Here is a 20,249-nt window from a genome sequence, read left to right on the forward strand (position 1 = left end):
AAGTTTTAAACCTTTAGACGCTGCTTCAGACCTGTGATTACAGTGACAGAGCGTTACCGCAGACGCCTTTAGCTGAGATGAGGTCACGGGATGTCTGCGACCCCAACCTATCGCAGTGAGTGGCTTCATTTAATGTCCATTTTGCAACATCCCAGCCACCAGCTGAGGGAACCACACCGCGCTGCGCTTCCCGCCGCCCAGCAACACCCCTCACACGACCGCCACGACAGCCCCGCAACTCTCGCGAGAACGTCGCAAAAAGTCTCGCGAGTCTTACGCGAGACTCTCGCCTCCCGGATGTCCCGCCCCCTTGCGGTGATGGCGGCGCTCTAGGCCGCGCGGTTCGGCACCACCATGCACTCGGACGACGTGAGTCCGCCGCGCGGTTCGGTTCGGTTCCATCCGCCCCCGCCGCAACTAATTAGCGGCTACCCTGGGGCTGGTTCGGTTGCGTCCGGCTCGGGCAGTCCCCCCCAGCCGCGGGAAAATGACACGTGGAGGCGGCTGGATCGGGGGGCAGGAGCGTGGCTGGGGCAGCATAAAGGGGATTTGGTTCTGTTGCTTCTTCTCCCTGCACCATGTGTGGGTCCCCTCTGTTACAGCCTTGCTTGTTCCAGGGATTGGAGGGGTTACAGGGTCCTAGGGTGCTCGCTGACACGTGGTTTGTCCCTGCAGATTGTCTGGGACACGCTTGGAAACAAGCAGTTCTGCTCCTACAAGATCAGGTGAGTGTGTGAGGATGTAGGGGCAGCGAGCCTAGGCAGTGCACAGCTCTATCTTACAGCTCTCCCTTCCAGGACCAAAACCCAGAGCTTCTGTCGCAATGAGTACAACCTGACTGGGCTGTGCAACCGCTCCTCCTGCCCGCTGGCCAACAGTCAGTATGCAACCATCCGTGAGGAGAAAGGTGAGTGCTTGGACAGCCTCTGCTCACAGCCCTTGGCCTGTGGGAGCAATCTTGGGGCCTGGCTCTGTGCCCCACTCCATGCTCAGGTCTCAGTGGGGGTCATGTTCTTCTCTATAGGCCGATGTTACCTGTACATGAAGACTATAGAACGTGCTCCATTTCCCCGTCGGCTGTGGGAGCGGGTGAGTTGATGAGAGCAGACTGCTAACCAAGCATGTTCCACCATCATGTACCTACAGGCAGGGGACAGTCAAACTCCTCCCACGTGCAGATGTGTCCCCTTCGCTCAACCCTTCCCCTTTTCCCCAGGTCCTGCTGAGCAAGAACTATGAGAAAGCACTGGAGGAGATAGATGAGAATCTCATCTACTGGCCACGGTTCATCCGACACAAATGCAAGCAGCGGTTCACCAAGATCACCCAGTACCTCATCCGCATCCGGAAGCTGACTCTAAAGAGACAGTAAGTGACAACAAGAGTGATTGTGTTGGTTTGACTTCAAGCTGTCTCCCATGCACTGAGCTGCTGCCACAGGCTGTGTGCAGAGCCCTTTCCTGGCTCCACTGCACCTGCAGCTCATGCTGTTTTCCTGCTGGCTTTGGCTGGCTTCTAAATGAACCTGCTTTAAACTGATGTAACAGCATCTTACTATGCATAGATAGATGCACCTAAACTTGTTACACCCACATTTCTAATGATGCAGCTGCTGGTTGTTGTTCTAGCAAGCATTTGCCCATCTGCTACACAAGAGGCTGAAAGGTTCATTAAGCAGCTCTTGTTCCCTGCAGGAGGAAGATCGTTCCATTAAGCAGAAAGATTGAAAGGCGAGAGAAGAGGAGAGAGGTAATGAGTCTTGTCATCTCCTGTCTGTTGCTTCTGTTTCTCATGCCTTTGAGAGAACTGACACAGGTCCTTTTTGCTCTCTTAGGAGAAAGCCCTGATTGCTGCTCAGCTGGATAACGCCATTGAGAAGGAATTGCTGGAGAGACTGAAGCAGGATACGGTAAGAATCACTGCCTTCAGAGCACAGCAGTAAAACTGCTTCTACTTGCCTCAGTCCTTTCCCAAGATGTTGAGCTCCTCATTCTTCAGGAATGTCTATTTCAACCTGGTATGGTATAACAGTACAGGCCTCAGATGACTCTGCTACCAATGCCTGCTTCCCCCTGGGCTTACAGAAAATCTTTTGTGTTGTTGTTGTTTTCTTTTTTTTCCAGTATGGAGACATTTACAACTTCCCTATTCATGCCTTTGACAAAGCCCTACAGCAGCAGGATGCAGAAAGTGAGAGCGAGTCTGACATGGAAAAGGAAGAAGATGATGAGGTAATGCCTTCAACCAGAGCATCACAGCTAACCCTCCCTTGAGGTGCAACAGTTCTAATTCACTTGCAGACTGAGTGTTCAGTGTTATTGCCAAGGGAGGGGAACAGATCAGGAGAGGTGAATACAGAAAAAAACATGGGCAGGTCATGGCCTTTTTGGCTGCTACACTGTGAATTGTAATGGGATATTTCTCAGCCCATTTCTGACTTTGTTTCCTACAGGACAAAGATAAAAGAGAGTTTGTGGAAGCAGATGACAGTGACATCAGCGACTTTGAGGTAAGTGAAGCAGCAGGTATAAACTGCAAGCTAAAGTGTTTGAAAGTAACCTCTGCCAGCCCGGGGGCTCTGGTGATGGGATAAGAGCCAGTAAATCACATTTGTGGGATAGAATGATACAGTTGGAGGACTGCACAGTGCCTACCACAGCCTAGTTGCTCTGGCTAGACAGCTGGGAGCCAGGAATTATACAATGGAATTGGATACACAAGATAATTTTGCAGAAAGCGGAGGCTTAGTTGTACAGTGTGCTCTGATTCTTTTCCTTCCTCAGGACATGGATAAGTTAGAGACAAGTAGTGAAGAGGAGCAGGAAGATGAGGAAGAAACAGAGAAGAAAGCATCTCGCTCCAAATCTAAGGGGAAAACTCCTTTGAAAGGACCAACCAGAAGAAAACGCCCTTACATTGAAATAGAATATGAGGAAGAAACAGAGCCAGCCACCAAAACAAAAGTGTCCTGACTCTCGCCTGAACTTGCATTTTTTTGATGAATGACAACTCCACGTGTCCATTAGGAGTACTGCAGCTTTTCACCACTTTAAACAGGATTATCAAAAATTACTTTTTCAATATTGTAGCTTAATAATTTTTTTTAAAAAGAGAAAAGGATTTCTGTCCTGAGCCCACGCAATCGCAGCAAGTTTGTACAACTGTTGAACAAGGTGTAGCTTTAAGAAAACTTCCCCAACTTCTCTACAACCATGTGAGGCTCAGCAAGGACTGCTCCACAAAAGAACCTAGACTGGAGACAATGCTGCTTTGTTCTGAAGCCAGAGAAGCCTGCATGGGGGTAGAAGAGCACTCAAGCAAACCTTGTTTGAGGGAGGTATGAGACAAAGGAGGAGAACGACAAAGTAACTTAAATAAAAAAAATATTTTACTGTACAAAAAGCACAATTAACATTGTCATGCCTCACGTGTTCTCTTGCACTCTCCTGATGCATTCCTGTACACGGTTCTCCTCACAACAGCTGTACACACCTTCCAGCAGAATCTGAAACAGGAAAAGCATCAGCTTCCATTCTCCTGGCACACTGAGATGCATGGTGCAATCAACTGTGCCCAGATGCCCTTGGGATCAATACAAAGCGTATTATCCATTGCTATATATCAGGTCCTCTATCAATTAAGCCAAGTACTAACAGAGCGGGTGGAAATACTGTTGGATTTAAGAAATAAGTGGGCTCTTGCATGCACCAGGCTTTTTAAGGGGGAAGAGCAGAGATAAATTATTGCTGGGTCCCTGGCTCACCTTCACTTGTCCTTCAGAGCTCCGATCCAGCAGGATGAGGCACTCGGTGGCTCTCTGGAGCAAGACAGCTCTCACTGGCTCTGGTGTTGAACCCTGATCAGTGTGGACATCCCAGATCATCTTCAGCAAGGCTTTGAGCAGCACAGGGAGCCTGCATGGCATTCTGAAAAGAGCATGCATGCATGCCTTAATATAAAACCTCTTTGTGAGGCAGGCAAAAGCACAGCCTTGCTTTGCAGTTCCAGGCAGAAGTTGTTAGTGGCTATTTACACATGAAGCTGGATTACAGGAAACAAATGCTTCAGTGATGAGGCTGAAAGAAGTTGCCTCTTTCTGAATGCTCACCAGAGGAAAGACACAGGCCCTGAACACAGGGGTAACCTTAACAGCAAAGGACTTGCTCCACAACTGTGCCACAGAGAGTGCATAGATTTACTTTTTAGCCAAGGTTATGCTTCCAGAGCAGGAAAAAGATAAAAAATAGATTTAGGTTTTGGGCAAGGTTTTTCAGGAATGCAGTCGTGCTAGTGATTGCTCCCTGTGAGAGGTTTCCCAATAGGTTTCAAGGCCTTTGCCTCAGATAACACTAAATGTGGCTTTGAAAGGGCTGATATCCATTCAGGATATGCTTTCTGCAGCATCCTTCACCCCAGACCAGTACCTGGGCCAAGCATGCTCTATGGTGCATTGCAGTGTCTCCAGTATTCCCAGTCTGGCTTCTTCCTCAGGGCCATCAGAGACTTCCAGGTAACCCAAGATAACCCTTTCTAGTCTCTTCAGGTGTCGTGCTATCAGGATGCCAAGTCTGTCAACACAGAGCACGCACTGAGGAGGGAGATGTATACCAGGGACAAAACAAAAGTCCTGTAGGGTTGTGGTTGCTGCTCTCACCTCTGCACAAAGGCAGGCAGGGTTTTGGCATACACCCGCCGCAGCGCGAGCCGATGCTCTGGCTCCATGTGGGTCAGAACCAGCTGCAACACCTCATCACAGGGTGAGGTTGGCTTGGGCTGCTGCCGCTGCGCTCTCTCCAGGACTGGCAGCAAGTCCAGCAGGCACAGCAGTACTGCCTGGTGCAGGATGGGAAATCTGGGCAGTTCCTCTGACATAAATTACACACAGTTTCCTGCCCCTACAGCTGCAGCCTCCATAGACTTCTAATGCTTGCTTTCCCCCCAGCTGGCCCTCTTCAGCAAGGCTGCCACCACCTTTAACATTGTTCCTGAAATCTGCTGAGTTACTTTGTCCCCTGGACACAAGTATCTGCTGTTAACAACCTGAACTGTGAGCAAACACAGTTCTGCCTCCTCATGCTTTTAGCTGCCTATCCCACATAGGGCCGATATGCAATACCATAAGGCAGATTAAAATTAAGTTCTGCTATCCTACCTGGATGAGAGGAGCCTCTCGTGAGTAGAGGTGATTGTAAAGGGCATGGTACACAACCTGAGCCCTGTTGAACTGGCACAGATCAGCACCTGGCTGAAAGAGAGCAAACATTATTCGCAAGCATCACCTTCAGTGCTCACCTAACCTCATCAGAGGGGAAAGTCTTCACAAACCTAGGCTTTGTGAAAACAGTAATCATAAACATTAGGAACATTGCTTACAAGAAAGTGGGACCAGATGCCATAGCTTAAACCCTGGACAGGAGCAGCCACTTTTCCCTTGCCTCCCCAGCTGCTGCTTTGCAGTCCCATTGGCATTAATTTAATACCCTGTCCTGTAAATCATTGTTAGTTTGATACATGCATCATCTGGATTCAAAATATGGCAAAGGAAATCTTTGCTTGCTGCAACAGATAGGAGAAATACAAACTTAAAAAGAGACAGCATAGAGCAAGGGAGAAAATCACAAGGTTAACAGAAGGACCAGGAACAGAAATTTGGAAACCTGACAGGCATCCAACCCACCCTTCCTTCAAACAGCCAGGAGAAGATCCAACTTCCCCTTACCACATTGAGAACGATGTGGTGCAGGCAGTGCACACCCAGGACTTTATTTTCCTCCCGAAAGTCATCCGAGATGAGCAGCGATGCGGGGAGGACGCGCTCCAGGTGCTGGCTGAGCCATGGCCGGGTGATGTGCAGCAGTGTCCAGGAGAAGACGTGTTTTGTGGCTGGGTTGCGCTTCCAGGTGTCTCTAGGAATACAAACAGGATCCCAGAGAATCACTGAATAGTTTGAGTTGGAAGTTGCAAAAAAATTTTTCCTTATATCAAGCTCAAATCTCCCCTCTTTTAGTATGAAACTGTTTCCCCTTGTTCTATCACAACAGACCCTACTAAGAAGTCTGTTCCTTTAGAAACTCAAAGGCTGCTCTGAACTCTCCCCAGAGCCTCCTCTTCCTGAGGCTGTACACCCCTGAGCCTGCCCTCACAGGGATGACGTTCCATCCCTCGGATCATTTCTATGGCCCTCCTCGTAACGTGAGCTCACCCTGCACGAAGTCACACACCAAATCTCCCCACCCAGGACCCGCTCCTCCCACTCACTTGCCCAGCCGTGGCCTCAGCAGCCCCATCACCGCCGCGAATCCTCCTTCCTCCTCTTCCTTCCTCCCCCGAAGGAGCTCCGCCACCGTCCCGCAGCCCGCGGCCCTCACCAGAGCCCCCAGCAGCTCCGTGGCCACCGCACGGGACCCGGCGCCGGTCCAGGCGCCCTCCTCGATGTGCGTCACCGCCAGCACGTAGATGTGCCCCATCACTCGCCGCAGGACCGCCTCCACCGCGGGCCCCAGCGACTCGTCGGCCTTGGCAGCCTCCAGCTTAGCGAGGAGCCGCAGGAACACACCGCCGACATCGGCTGCTCTCTCAGCTGCGGCCGCGTAGGCGCCGTCCCCGTCGCGGAGCTCAACCGCGTCCTCCTCGCGCTCCGGGAGGGCCGCGAAGGCGCTGAGCGCGGCCGCCAACTCGCCCAACGCGGCGGGGCTCCCGGCCCCGAACAGCCACCGCGGCTCCGCAGCTTCCAGCAACGCTCCCAGCTCCGTGATCACACCGGGCCGCTGGGAGAGGAGCTGGCCGAGCTGCCGGAGCACCTCCTCGGCCGGCGGCTGCGGCTCCATGGCACCCCGCGGCCTGCGCTGCTCCGAAAGCCCCGCAGCGCCTCACAGCGAACAGCAGCTACCTTCACGCTGCCGTAAACCGCTCCACGGCCACAAAGCGCGCTGCTGTCGTAAAATCAGATTCCCCGCTGTCGTAAAATCAGATCCTGCTGTAAATGGCGAGGCGGGCGTGGCGCCGCGCGAATAAATTAGCATAGATAATGAGAAGCCGATACGGAGGTATTGTGCAGCCCCGAAGACGCACAGACAGAGGCGACGAGAGCAGAACTGAGCTGGGTCTGTAGGCGGAGGCGGAAGGGCGCAAAAGAGAACGGGAGCAACGGCAGGAGGCCGCCTCGCCGTGACCTCCGGGTGAGGTGCGCGGCAGTACGGGCGGGCGCGGAGAACAGCTCTTTCGATCCTTCCGGTTCATAGCGAATGATGAATGGGAGTGGCACGCGGCTGCGTGACGTGTGCGCCCTCTGTTACGACGTGCACAGCCCCTTCTGAGCGCCGGAGGGTCGCGCTGACACATCAGCGGTTTCGTACCGTTGCAGGTTTTAATTGCAGAAGTGCAAACAAGAAATTCGCGTCCATTTTGGGTTGTTTGCGGTTGGGGTTCCCCGTTTTAGGGTATTTTGGGGCGCTTAAACGCTGCTATTGCACAGCCCTGGTGTTTTCCGCCCTACCCAAATACTCGCCTTTCAGCCCGACTGACAAACATCCGTTTAATCTGTTTTATGCAAACCTGTACACTTCTCCCCCAAAAGTGGGGAGGCTGAGAGTCCGGAGGGCTGGGGTACAGAACGCTCTGAGCAGGGAGCAGCGCTCACAGCTGTGCCCCACGCTCCCCCCAGGCGGTCCCTGCAGAGCACATTGGGGTACAAACAAACACCCCCCGAAACAAAGCGACGCACCGTGAGCCAAATCCCGGCTCACAAACCCGAAATCCTTCAGGATTAAGCTTTCATTTTCCTGTGAAAACCAGCGGGGCCGCTCACACCATCTCATCCAGCAGAGTGCCGATGCTGGCGTGGGGTTGGGCTGGACCTGCCATGGGTTTGTTGCACATGGGGCACACGCAGCGCACCTCCAGCCACTTCACCAGGCACCTGTGGAGCAGAGACGTGGGAGGATGTAAATCCCCAGAAGGGAATCCCCCGCTGCCCACACCTGTACTCACTTTCGGTGGAAAGCGTGCTGGCATGGCAGCACCCCCAGCTCCTCCTTCACCTTGAAGTCCTCCAGACAGACGGCACAGGTCTGCTGCAGGGGGTGAGAAAGTGGTGAGGATGAGCAAGAATACATGGAACCCAAAGTGACGTCCATGCACAGCCCCTGCTAGAAATGCTGTGGCTGGGAAAGCCCTGCTGCTGGAATGCTTCTCCATGGGTATTCCCAGCCCCACGCTGTTCAAGGAAGGGCTTTCCTTCCTGATTTCCAACCCAGCACTGTCAATTCCAGCCTGGTGCTGGCACATCCCTGCCACCATACAACCCCAGGAACCCCAGCTCTATACGAGCCCAAAGGATGGAGCTGTGATGACTGCACCATACTCACCCCATGCACATTCAGCCTCCGGGCATCGCCTTTCAAAACCACCTGGGGAAGGAGACAGCAGATGAGTATCAGGAGCAGCTGGAACTGATCCAGTGGTAGGTTTCTATGAAGCAAGCATGGAGCTGGGAAAAGTCCAAGCTGGACAAAGAGTGTCCACGTGTCCTGCTCATCAACTACCTCAAATGGGGCTCCTGGCTCCTGTGGGACAGACCCAGCCCTTAAGCCTCATTGAAATGAGCCAGGCAGGGGCAGGTTATCACAGAATCACAGAATCGTAGGGGCTGGAAAGGACCTCCAGAGATCATCGAGTCCAACCTCCCTGCCAAAGCAGGTTCCCTACACCAGGTTGAGCTGGGCACCACAGCCACGTGCCCAACATGTTGGTGGATAAGCTGGGGACAAGAACCATCACACCCTGCTATATCCCAACCAGCTGTTCCCACGTCCTACATCGACCCTATATCTCTAGGGACGTCTGTAGAAAACAGCCATCAGCCTTACCTCCTTGTACCCAAATCTCTCACTCTGTGCCTGGTGCCGCAGTTTGCTAGAGATGGGGAGAAAAAAAAGCACTGTGAGCTTTACAGCATCCCCGAGAGGAGCATCTGAACAGCATAGATACAGTTCCAGGATCCTCTCCAAGTCCCCCTCCCAAAGCCTCTCTCTTGCATAGCCAGGGGCTCTGCTCCACCTGCAGGAATCAGCAGCAGGCAGCGATAAGGGCCGACGGCCCCGATTGTTTGCCTTCGGAAGTCATTCGCAGCACAGGAAGTGCCCTATTTCCAGCACTCACCCACTGGTAGCTCCCAGCCCCACCACGACCTTGGCCGAGACAGACAGAGGGGAGAGCTGCTTGCAAAGCAACCCAGCAAAGCACAGGGGGAATCAGACCGCTTGCAGCCTTCACTTCTCCCCCAAGCCAGGCACCGAGGTGTGCTCCCAGAGCCCCCAAATAGCTGAGGGTTGCAGTGGGGCTGAGGCATCCTGCAGTGAAGGACAGAGCAACTCGAGCTCACAGAAACGCCAGCTGCTGCTGCTGAGTTTAAAAATAGCTCTCCCTGAGCTGGGAGGGGAGTAGAAAGACATCCTTCTCCTGTGCAGCACTGCTCCTTCCCCTGCCCAACACAATGCGTTGCTCCGCGTGGTCCCCTGAAAAACAAGAGCCCCTTCCTGCGTTTCCTGCCCTGCTCTGCCACAGGGGACCAGGGGACTGAGCCTGGCCCCAGTCCTTGGGGCAGAGCCTTGTGATGAGCAGCTCTTGTGCAATGGAACAAAGTGATGGGCACAGTGGTCCAGGCGCTGCAGATGCTCCTGGATGATAAGGCCCTATCAGAACAGCAATCAGTGCTGCAGGGTTCCGGCTCACCTGATGAAGTAGCAGCAGAAGATGAGGCTGAGCACGAAGACAAAGATGCCAGTGCCGAAAATGACCATGTAGATGTTGAGTGGCAGGTCCTGGAATGTGATGGGGGGCATCGTGCAGGGTTTACTGGCGTAAATCAGCCCCAAACTGCAGGAGCACCCTTTGGGGGGAGAGGAAAACTCCGTATTTAGATTAGAAAAAAGAGGAAGAAGAGGAGAAGAACAGAAGAAGATGAAACTTACCTTCTGCCATGCCATACAGGATATGCCAGACAGGGTAGGAGGTCACCCTGCAGACCCAGGAGATGTGTGGAGCTCCTGCTCGCTCCCATCTGTCCTCTCCCAGTGCAGTCCCTAGAGCCTCCCATCCCCTAACAAAAGCCCTGACACTGTCTCCTGGGCTGGAAATCAGAGATCTCTGCAGGGGCAGTATCACTTCTTTTGCCAGCACTGACTGCTGCATCTCCACAGACACTGAGCTGCTCTCCAGCAGCACGATGTGCCCCAGGCAGATCTGTGCACTGCAAAGGATGGGAGGCATCCAGCTCAGGGATGTGCAGCAGGTGAGCACCTGGGCTGCAGGAAACGAGGTTTTCCTGCCTACAGAGGGCAGAGCCACTGCTGGCCTTTGCCTCCTGTAATTGCTTGACACAGCCTATGTGCCACTCATCTACGGAGCATGAAAGGGAGGATTTGTTTGTTGGCTGCTGTTCTCCCAGCATTCTGCTCTCCAGACCACCAGGTGCAGGAAAAGACAATAGGAAGGGGTTTTTTTTTTTGTTGGGGATTTTTTTTCCCTGCTGGAAATGATTGCAGGGGGAAAAGAAAAAAAGTATTAAAAGAACTATCTCAGCTTTTAAAAAAACACCACGGAACAAGTAAATGAGGTAATGCTGTGTGCAGGGTGCTGGGGCACAGACTGCTCAGCAGTTCTGAGGGATGGAGGAAGGCTCAATTTGAAGGTGACCAAAAGGAGAACAGTTGTGGCAACAATCATGGTTCATGAGCATGCAGATAAAGCAGTGCTGCTTCCACGTGTGTTTCAAACCAAGAGCTGCTCCCAGGACATGTGAAAAGCTCCACTGCCATAAGATCTATGGCACCAGGAGCAGCCCCAAAACAAACTAAGGGCTGGGAAGCTGAGTCCCATTTGGCCCTTCTTTTGATGGGAATGCAGGCAGAATGGCCTCAGCACAGGGCTGTCCCCACTCTTTGCCACTCACACAGGGATTGGCAGAGCAGTAACACGGATCAGGGGCACAGATGAGTTAGGAGAGGAGAAGCTGTGACTTACAGCCCCATACCGAAGGAAGCAGAGAGGAGCAGCTCTGACACGTCCCTGCCAGCCGCAACACAGCTGGCAAGGCTAATTTTAGACCCACCAGCTTAGCAAGGCTCATTCCTGCTAAAAAGGCGCTCAGGAATTCCCAAAGGCCAGAAGGGAGCACAGCTCTGGGCAGTGCCTGACCCGGCTAGGGAGCAGGATGAGTCCTGGAGCAGCAATCCCAGCAGTTCCAGCCAGACCCCCCGGTTCCTCCACCTCCTCCCAATGGAATTTATTAGCAGGGTGGGCGCTGATTTGGTGCTGGGATTAATTAGCACAGCCCTTTGCCTGACAAAGGCTTTTGTATTTTTAGCTCGAGAGGAACAGGGCAAATCTGGTTTTAATACAGCAAAGGCCCGATGGGCACCAAACCCAAACCAACTCATTCCACCAATGTAAGCCTCCTCAGGGCCAGTTCTGCACCTGAAGGCAAAGGCCTGGAAAGCAGCAGGCAGGAATGGTGACTCTGCCTGTGCAGTGCTTTGTGAGCTGGATGCAGGCATGGGGTTTGTGCTGAGCACAGCTTCTCCCTCACCCCCAATTCTTGTTCAATCAAACGAATGGAAAACTCAGCAGGTCATTAAATAAAACCATTCTTTCCACTCCCACACAAAAGCTACGAGCTTTGCATCACCAAAATTGAATGCAGCTTCCATATAATTTTTGCTGTGATGCTGCAATGGGCTTCCTGCAAAAGCCTGCCCTGTGCCAACAGCTCACAGCAGGGACAGTGCCCACCAAAGATCAGGGCTGGGGACCACCAAATCCCCCAGAGAACAGCTGAGCAATGGGAGGGAAAGCTGTGATGCCAAAGAGGAGCTGCAATTCCAGGCCAGCACAGCACGTACCTTCTGTTATGAAATGTGGAGCACAACTATTTGTGTTGAAAACTCAATTTCTTTGCTGGATATCACATTTATTTGCACCAGTGGCCCCAATTCTGCGACGGTCCTCAAAAGTATACAACAAAGCAATTTTGCTGGACACCACCGACTTAAATATTTGTGAGGTCAGGGCTTAAAGCCAAAACACACACGTCAGATGCTTAAGGCCAGTCCTAAACCCACGTCCTGGCCTTTACACAAGGGCAGGCTCTGTTCTCAGCGCTGCCCAAAGCCCAAACCGGGGGAAGCTGGGAGAGCTGCGGCCGCTCAGAGCCTCCCAAAGCAAACTCTGTGCCCGGGGCTGCTGCATTTGCTGCTGAGGAGCACGGCTGGCACACGGGCAGCCTGCCTGCCTGCAGGAGCACTGCTCACCCCAGCTGCACAGCACACGCAGGGCATTGCGTTACAGCAGAGGAAGCCACTGGTTGCATTATATTTAGCTTCAAAGGCTGTAACCCCTTCATAAATTAAAAGAACCCGGCCTTTGTTGCTGAGGCAGAGCTTTGATGGTAGAATTCCCAGCTCAGCTTCTCAGCTATTAGTCACAAAAATCAACCACTTCTAGTTTAAACACAACTCCCTCACATGTGCAAACAGTTCCATGTTTCTGTGAATTTCTTTCAGCCAGGAGCAGAGCGAGGAGCCACGCCTGGGCTCCACTAACAGAAGATTATTCCACAGACACGTGGGAGAAGGGTTTGCATTCTGAGCAACAAGAGCAAAAGCGCTGCAAGTTCCACCGGCAGCGGGCTGGGAGCTCTAGAAGTGAAGCAGAAGCAAGACCGAGGTGACCCTAACCCTGACCCTGACCCGAGTCCACGGAGCTCCGGGAGGAGCCAGAAGGCACCGCCGGGGACGCGAAGCAGCCTGGAGCCACCCCAACCCCTCAGCCCCATCCCGGTTAGGGATGCAGCCCCAAACCCCGGCCCCGTTCTCACCGTGGCACCACTGGAACGGGGGCATCCGGGAGCTGCTCCGCGGGGCCGGAGCGGCTCCGCCGTGCGTAGCGCCGGGCCATGGCCGGGAGCGGGGCCGGGCCGGGCGGCAGGGAGCGGCCCCGGCCCCTCAAACTCCGCCCCGGCCCACGGAGCCGCCCCCGGAGCCGCCCCCGGTCTCGGAGCTTCGGGTTCTGCTCGCCCCGAGCCCCGCTCTGCGCCCGGGAGGAGAGCCCCGTGCATCCCTGCGGGACGGTGGATGGGACTGCTGGGGGATGTCCCAGCCCATGGCAGGAATGGGAACAGAAGGATTTTAAGGTGCCTTCCAGCACAAACCCTTCTGTGATTCTGTGCGTCAGCCGTCCGGGGAGCTGTGCAGCAGGCGCTGAGCTCCCAGTGGCTCTCAGCCTTGTGCAGGCGATGCAAAGGAGATTTGGGCATGATCAGACACTTCCATAGTGTAGGAGCATCCCTCACTGCTCATCGATCCCCAGCAGAGATGCCCGGGCACTGCCAGCATCCAGCAATGCACAGCACACACACAGCAATGCACAGCACACCCAGCAATGCACAGCACCCAACAATGCACAGCACACACAGCAATGCACAACACACACACAGCAATGCACAGCACACACAGCAATGCACAACAACCAGCAATGCACAGCACACACAGCAATGCACAGCACACACACAGCAATGCACAGCACCCAGCAATGCACAGCACACCCAGCAATGCACAGCACCCAATAATGCACAGCACCCAGCAATGCACAGCACACCCAGCAATGCACAGCACACGCAATCTGACAGTAATTTCACTCTCAGATTCACCCCTTTCTGTCCTGGATTGAGGATCAGGAAGGACTTCTGCCCATCCCAACCCTGAGCACACCAGGGCGATGCTTTTCCACCTGATTTGCAGCCTGAACACAAAGTCTGTCTCAAATCACACGAGGGATGGCCAGACTTCTTCCTTAGCGCTGCCTTTATTTGTACAGGTTAACACTAAGCACGGAGGACACCCAAACACTATGACTAAAGGCCTGTTTGCCAGGGACCACACGCCAGACCTAATTCACATTGCTACACAGACCGAAAACAAATGGGAAACGAGACAAGGAACACACACAGCTTCAGTCTCCTGGGAGGGAGGGATGGGACAGGCTTGGCAGATGCATCTGCCACACGGGAGAACCAACCCTTGAAGGCTTCCAGGAGCCAGCAGGGGTCCAGAATAACCTGAAACGTGGGGCCATGTCTCTCCAGAGGCATCTCTGCACGAGCAGGCTGGGAAGAAGGCTATGCATTAGTGGCAAGATTGCAGGTTGAGGGCCTATGCTTTACCACTAGGAATAGCTCGCATGTCTGGGGACCCCCTCTGCTGGGGGGAACCGATTGCATGGAACCCATTAGCTGCCAAGCATCTGCACCCGGAGGAAAGCCCTATCTACCTCTGCCACTCAGTGGTATGGGTTGAGCACTGCACTGCTCCCACCACACAGCCCTCCTCGTCTTCCTTCACGCGCTCCTCTTCAGCCTCAGGGCATTGTCCAGGGCGACCAGCTGGCGCAAGAACCCCCGGTTGGGGATGATACCACGGTGGTCCTTGACCGTCTTTATGGCTTCTACGAGGGGCATGTGGTGGCGGATCATGAGGTAGGCGAGGACCAAGGTGGCTGACCTGCTCACCCCGACAGCACAGTGCACAAGGATCCTTCCTGGGGGTAAAACACAGGGGCTGTGTCACTGCAGGGTGAATATCCCAAATACAAAGTTACTGAGGATCCAACTTTGCTGGGTGCATCCTGGTGCTGCAGTCAGGTGTGCAGCCTCCAGGGCTGCGTGTAGGGCTTCAGCTATAGCATGGCTATGATGCAGTGTGGTCCCCTCCTTGGCAAAGGGTATCAGAGCAACAGGTCTCCCAAAACAGTCTGAATAGGAGCAGACACAGTGCTGGACACAGGCTGAGGCTGTGGCCCATGGGGCCAGGGCTCTAATATGGCCCATCTCCTCTTTGGAGGAGGTGATCCAGACCAGAAGATGGTTGGACTAGATTGCTTTAGTGATCTTTTCCAACCTTAATGTTTCTATGATTCTGCAAAGACATCAGGCTGGAAGTAGCTTTGTTTCCTAGGATGCCAATCAGCTTTCCACCCACTCTCCCCATTCCCCACTTCTGTCCCAGCACTCTTTATCACTGACCTTCATTCAGCGCCTGATGGATGAAGTCAGCTGCAGGATAGAAATAGGGGCTCATGTCAAAGGAGGGCGAGTCGTGGGCCTCGATGCCCAAGTAGCGGATGCCTGTGCCCTCGTAGTACTCTGCACCTCCTCTCCATTTGCTGTGCGAGGCGTTGAGGATGTGGGTGATGCGCAGGTGAGCCAGCTCACGTCGGTTGGCTGCTATATCTCTGCAGGGAGGGAGAAACAGCGCAGGAAAGTTCCACGTTAAAGAGAAGTTTCAAATGTCCTGGTCAAGCATTTGCATATGAGAAAGCCAAAGGAGAAGGAAAGATGCTGAACTCAAACTCACAGTGATAGGTAATCTCACAGTCCATGGGCACATGCCTCCACCCACCTGCTTCACTCCTCCTCCTCCTTCAACCCATGTCCTCCTCTCCCTCACATTCCCAACTTTCCTCTCCTAGTCTCCTCCATTTCAAAAAACCATCCCTCATCCCCTCACTTCTCATCCCCTTGTGATACATACTGATCTCCCAGGTAGAGTCCTGGCCAGACCTCATCAGCATGGTTACAGGCTGTCTTCCCTGTGTACAGCAACCGTTCGAGCTCGAAGATGCTGAGGATGGGATGGCGGTTGCGTTCCTCCCGCACACCCCGACTCGGTGACCTGGTGTTGTTCCTGGAGAACCGGGACAGGAAAGCCATTGGAGCTGCCGAGACCCACAAGGCATACCTGTGGGGTCTTGAAGGCCGCAGAGTGGCCTGGAGGTCTCTTCTGCTGCTGCTGCCACCCACGGTCCTGCGATGGAAGCGGTGGAGTTGCTGTTAGAAGGATGGGGAGCTCCCACTCCATCCCTGCTGTAGAGCTGCTGGCCTGAAACAGCCAGGCCCAACCTTCCTGCAGAGAAGGCAGTGTACAGGCAGCTATCCAGTGGCTCCCGCTGTGAGACAGCATCACCTACGCTCCCTTCCAAGAAGCAATACTGCTGGGGAGCAGTTTGCAATGCCAGGGCTGGGGAGGGAAGCCAGAGAGGCAGCCAGATTGCTGAGTCTCCATGGGCTGAGGTTCTGCTCCAGCTCTACAACTTTGGGTTGAAGCCATATTGGCAAGAGATGCTCCATACAGGACCACCTTCCTCCTGAGCTGGCTCGGGGGCTTTGCCTGCCAGCAGGACAAAGCCAGCTCAAGAACTGATGCTGCCAACCTGTGATCAGAAGCAATGAAAGGCGGCCAGCTCTGGGCAAGCCACCAGGATTGGGGAGGAAATGCCCCAAACAGGTGGAGGATTCCATATGGCACCATGCAGAGCCTGGCCCAGGCCCAGACTGCTGCAGACCAGGCACAAAAGCCTGCAGGGAGGGAGTGCAGGGTTAACCCTTCTGAGCACGGCAGTCCTGCTGCTGCATTTGAACATCAGGACTGGTTTCGGGTGGGAAAGAGTTAAGTGGATGAGAAAGCTCATTTTACAGTCGGTCCTCTGGGACATAGCTCCATTCTCAGACCTTTGGATCATGCTGATACATGTCACCCATCTGCAAAAAACCTCCCTGGAGCAGTGGCAGTCCCTGCAGCCAGGCATTAACTCAGAGCTGCCTTCTGCTGCCCAACCAATGCAACCCCCCAACATGAGCATGCAATCCCCACGCAGTTTCCCTTCCCACCATCTTGCTGCTGCTCTGAGCTGCCTGGGGGACAGAAGGTGTCCCCAGGGTCCTCACAGCTGCAACCCTAGCAGCAGCTCAGTGCTGCCCACTTCTCCCAGGGACCCTGGGAGAGGAAGTTGAGTGACATTGGGCTGGAGCAGATCACATCTCCCTGCTCTGACATTTCGCCCAGGGCATCTGCCAGCAGCCAGGAGCATGGAAGGGAGAAGCCTCCAGCCATTTCTTGGCAATGTCGCAGGAGGAAAACATTGCAAGGACACAGGGGAGCTCAGAGGGGGTCCAGAGACTCCTGGGTGTCCTCCTACCCTTGCCCTGTGCCTGGGGTGCTGCTCAGAGAGGTCAGTGCTGTTTGCACCCTCGTCCCAGGCACTGCTCCCCAGCTCTGAGCAGGGCTGGATTTTACCCTGACACGTCTCCCCTGCCCTGATGAATTTTGGACTCCTTCATTCTGGGAATTCAGACTTGGCAAAGCCCACCTGGAAAAGGGATTCAGTGTGGCTACGTGCCGGGCCCTTAAACCTTGGGTGACCTTGGCTGCAGCGCAGCCACATGCCACCATAGGCAGCATTAGGAAACAAACAGCAGAGGGGTCTGAAAAAAACACCACGTCATCATTACGAGGCTGTGCTGAGCCAAACAGCAGACCCCCTTATTGCTGTAAAACCAGCAATCCATACCTATGGGGGCCCAGAGCTGGCTTCCAGCATCCTATCCCTGCTGTGCCTGAAGTGCTGCAGGGGAAAAGAAACTGCCCCACGTCCAAGTACTCAGGACAGACCCCACCCTCCCCCCATAGGCACCCCATCAGAGCTCACAGCCTGCTCTGCCCATGGCTGTTCGGAGCCCCTCTGCTTGTCATGCTGTGCTCAGAGGGAGGGGAGCAGCAGGAGAGCTGCCTGGAGCAGAGCACGCTCCCGGAGACAGACAGACAGACACGCAAGAGGGAGGAGACGCCCACCCTGTTACTCTACCTTGGTGAGGGCTGAGATGTCTCTGCTCCAAACGTGTGGTGTGCTCAGATCCAGTCGGCCATGTCTTCCTGCTGCTGCCGCCGCTGCTGTGGAAAGGCTGATGTATGAACATCTATTTTAAGGCATGACATGTCCAGAGGCAGGTTTGTTTATATCATGCTGTGCATGGATGGATAAGGGAGGAATGAGGGAGATGGACACAAACGCTGGCTCTCGTACAGGCATGCACACACCCGCACATAAATGCCCATTACTACGCAGACAAAAACAACAGCAATAATAGCAGCTTTGCTCTCACTCCTCCTCCAGCAAACCAAAGCCCCGGGCAGACAGAGAAGGGGAAAGGAAAGCTCTGATGCAATGGTGCTGGTGGCATGGTTATCACCATCGTACCTCTGCAGCTGTCTCTGGAGGATGCTCTGTCATTTATATGTGATAATTGACCCTAATGAACTCCTTTGCTGGGGTCTGTTTAGCAAAGCTGGGGTTTGGTGACAGTTTCTTCATTTGTGAAGGAAATAAGCCTTGGGGGGATGGGGATCTGTCTTATCTATTGATACAGTCGTGCCAAAGTCAGGGATAAAAAGAGGAAACTCAGAAGACTGAAGCTTTTTGTTTTGACGTCTTCTAAATGACACCGTTCATTTCAGAAGTGCTTCAGTATTTCAGTCAAACATTTCCCAGGCAGAGCCCTTTGAAGTGCTGGTGTTCAATTTAAGTTTGCCTCAAATCAGAAAGTAGGAGTGTGGGGGGAGAAAACAATCTGAGAAGGAATGGAAACGCGCTGTTTCAGAGCAAACAAATAAAACCCTCAGGTTTATGACATTCCCTCCTGCACTCCAATTAAACAGAAAACTTTCTGCATAGTTGTGCATCTTAGGATGCAACCTCAGGAGCTCGAGGGCTGAATGCAGCATCCCTGTGCAGCTGCCCTGTGCACTGCTGCCCTCCAGGCATGCTGCCAGCTGCCTCTGCTCCCTTTGGCTCCTTTACAGCACGTGGGAAGATGCACTCAGAGGTCCCACAGCAGACTCCCAGGGGAGCACAGGTGCCAACAGGGGACAGCCCCCAGGAAGCCCTGTCCCTGCGGAACAAGTATTTCCATGCTGTGGAATGCTGCCAGCTCAGGAAAGCCTGTGCTGTGCCTCATCCTGAGCAGAGGGTTTGGTGCCACTCACTGCAGAAAGGCCCCACTTCTGCCCTCCAAAGCATAGCGGCCAAGTGACCTATAAACAAATTTGCAGCTGCTGTGTGGACAGCTTTAACGTGGACCCTCTGCCCATTCCTATCCCAATAGTCTGTAAGTTGTGCTTCTAAATAGAAGTGCCAACAACTTCCATCACAAGAGGTGAAATCTGAACTAAAAAAGCCCAACATGAAATAAAATTAGATGGATAAACACTTTGGCAGAGCATTGCCTGTAGGGAACTTACTGGCCATTTAAAGAGAGGATTAGTAGTTGGTATGTTTTTATTCCAGTAATACTGGAATTGCTTTGTAAAGCAGCCAGAAGTCTCCAACAAAGCCAGTGACTTCTGAGATGACATCTCTGACGGTTTGGAATGTCTGGGCAGCTGCAGTGAGGAGTGTCAGCCATCTATTTCTGCAGAAGGGAAGTTTCTCAGACGCAAGCCAGACCTCTCTGCCTCACCTCCTCCCCTTGTTTTCCATAAACAGCGGTGTTGTAGTGCAGACTGACTCACTCCTTGCTCCCCTGGCAGGATTTATCAGCTCAGTGTGTCCCTCCTGCAGCACCTGTCCTTGAGGACAAGAAGCCAAAGCCCTGGAGTTGGGCTGCAGGCTGGAGAGGCTCAAGCCCTACTCGGTGTTTGCTGTGACTTGCACATGCCTTGCTCAGTTCCCCCACCTCCTTCTGACCACCCTGTTGTGCAGCTCCATCCCTCACTTGTTTTGCTCAGCTGTGCACTGAAAAGCCAAACTCACCAAGGCACATTGAGAGAATTGAAAAGACAAACCTGGAAAGCCTTTCGCCTGCCCACAGTCCCCCAAGTGTGTCCCCCTGGGCAGCACCCAGCTGCAGGACCAGCCACAGTATCCCACACTCCTATCCTACCAGCTCTATCACTCCACGATGCCTGAGCCCCACAGCTGCAAAGGGTTTCTGGTGCTGGGCAGGCAAAAGCTGTGTGGCTGCATGGCTGGAGGGGAAAGGAGAGGCACACTGCAGCTTCCCTGAGCTGTGGGCATCGCTGCAGAGAGCTGCTGTAGGGCTGAGCACAGCAAAGGTTTCCTGCATCCCGTGGCTGCAGACCTGCTGCTGAGAGGGGTGCTGCCATACAGCAGGGGTGGGATGCTGGCACAGGCACTGCTGTATCCCTATATCTCAGCTATTGTCAAAAACTGCTGTGCACAGCAGGCCTTCGGCAGCGAGGGCAGAGCAGCTGCTTTCAGCTCAATTAGAGGCAGAATGGGCTCCCAGCAGAATAAGCAGCGCACCCGCAGCTCCCAGCTGTCCCTCCCCTCCTAAACGGAGTTCAGAGCAGGAAGGAATAGGGGTTGGGGTTCTGCAAAACCCACAAGCAAGCTGCAAAAAG

The 20,249-nt window shown here is 53.7% G+C and overlaps 4 protein-coding genes and 1 non-coding gene across 6 annotated transcripts; 2 read left to right on the plus strand and 3 right to left on the minus strand.

The window, feature by feature from the left end:
• Positions 1-254: 254 nt before the first annotated feature.
• On the plus strand, positions 255-3,408 carry MAK16 (MAK16 homolog). Its single transcript, XM_010723100.4, has 10 exons — positions 255-369; positions 676-725; positions 798-907; positions 1,025-1,089; positions 1,217-1,368; positions 1,695-1,749; positions 1,835-1,909; positions 2,124-2,231; positions 2,453-2,509; positions 2,784-3,408. Exons 1-10 carry the CDS (start codon positions 355-357, stop codon positions 2,970-2,972), a joined length of 876 nt encoding a protein of 291 aa, XP_010721402.2. The 5' UTR covers positions 255-354; the 3' UTR covers positions 2,973-3,408.
• TTI2 (TELO2 interacting protein 2) lies at positions 3,371-7,307 on the minus strand. The gene is made up of 7 exons (XM_010723160.3): positions 6,259-7,307; positions 5,720-5,906; positions 5,153-5,245; positions 4,655-4,833; positions 4,425-4,568; positions 3,764-3,926; positions 3,371-3,505 (listed from the first exon to the last, which is right to left on the minus strand). The coding sequence occupies exons 1-7, from the start codon at positions 6,825-6,827 to the stop codon at positions 3,425-3,427; spliced, it is 1,416 nt and encodes a 471-aa protein (XP_010721462.2). The 5' UTR covers positions 6,828-7,307; the 3' UTR covers positions 3,371-3,424.
• On the plus strand, positions 7,225-7,318 carry LOC116217427 (small nucleolar RNA U13). The gene has a single exon (XR_004161956.1). It is a non-coding gene; the product is annotated as a small nucleolar RNA U13 (small nucleolar RNA).
• Positions 7,319-7,520: 202 nt separating this feature from the next.
• Positions 7,521-13,042, minus strand: RNF122 (ring finger protein 122). Of its 2 annotated transcripts, none has more exons than XM_085242836.1 (6): positions 12,875-13,042; positions 9,733-9,889; positions 8,868-8,913; positions 8,367-8,408; positions 7,990-8,069; positions 7,521-7,918 (listed from the first exon to the last, which is right to left on the minus strand). In XM_085242836.1, the coding sequence occupies exons 1-6, from the start codon at positions 12,897-12,899 to the stop codon at positions 7,804-7,806; spliced, it is 465 nt and encodes a 154-aa protein (XP_085098962.1). In that variant the 5' UTR covers positions 12,900-13,042; the 3' UTR covers positions 7,521-7,803. The 2 variants fall into 2 exon arrangements, with proteins under 2 accessions (XP_085098962.1, XP_085098961.1); XM_085242835.1 differs by having other exon boundaries at positions 7,990-8,072; positions 12,875-13,033.
• Positions 13,043-14,244: 1,202 nt separating this feature from the next.
• DUSP26 (dual specificity phosphatase 26) lies at positions 14,245-17,833 on the minus strand. Its single transcript, XM_003212452.5, has 4 exons — positions 17,695-17,833; positions 15,585-15,857; positions 15,077-15,285; positions 14,245-14,592 (listed from the first exon to the last, which is right to left on the minus strand). The coding sequence occupies exons 2-4, from the start codon at positions 15,761-15,763 to the stop codon at positions 14,393-14,395; spliced, it is 588 nt and encodes a 195-aa protein (XP_003212500.1). The 5' UTR covers positions 15,764-15,857; positions 17,695-17,833; the 3' UTR covers positions 14,245-14,392.
• Positions 17,834-20,249: the final 2,416 nt, after the last annotated feature.

Source organism: Meleagris gallopavo, chromosome 24 (genome assembly GCF_905368555.1).
Source record: "Meleagris gallopavo chromosome 24, MGAL_WU_HG_1.1, whole genome shotgun sequence".
Lineage (NCBI taxonomy): Eukaryota > Metazoa > Chordata > Aves > Galliformes > Phasianidae > Meleagris > Meleagris gallopavo.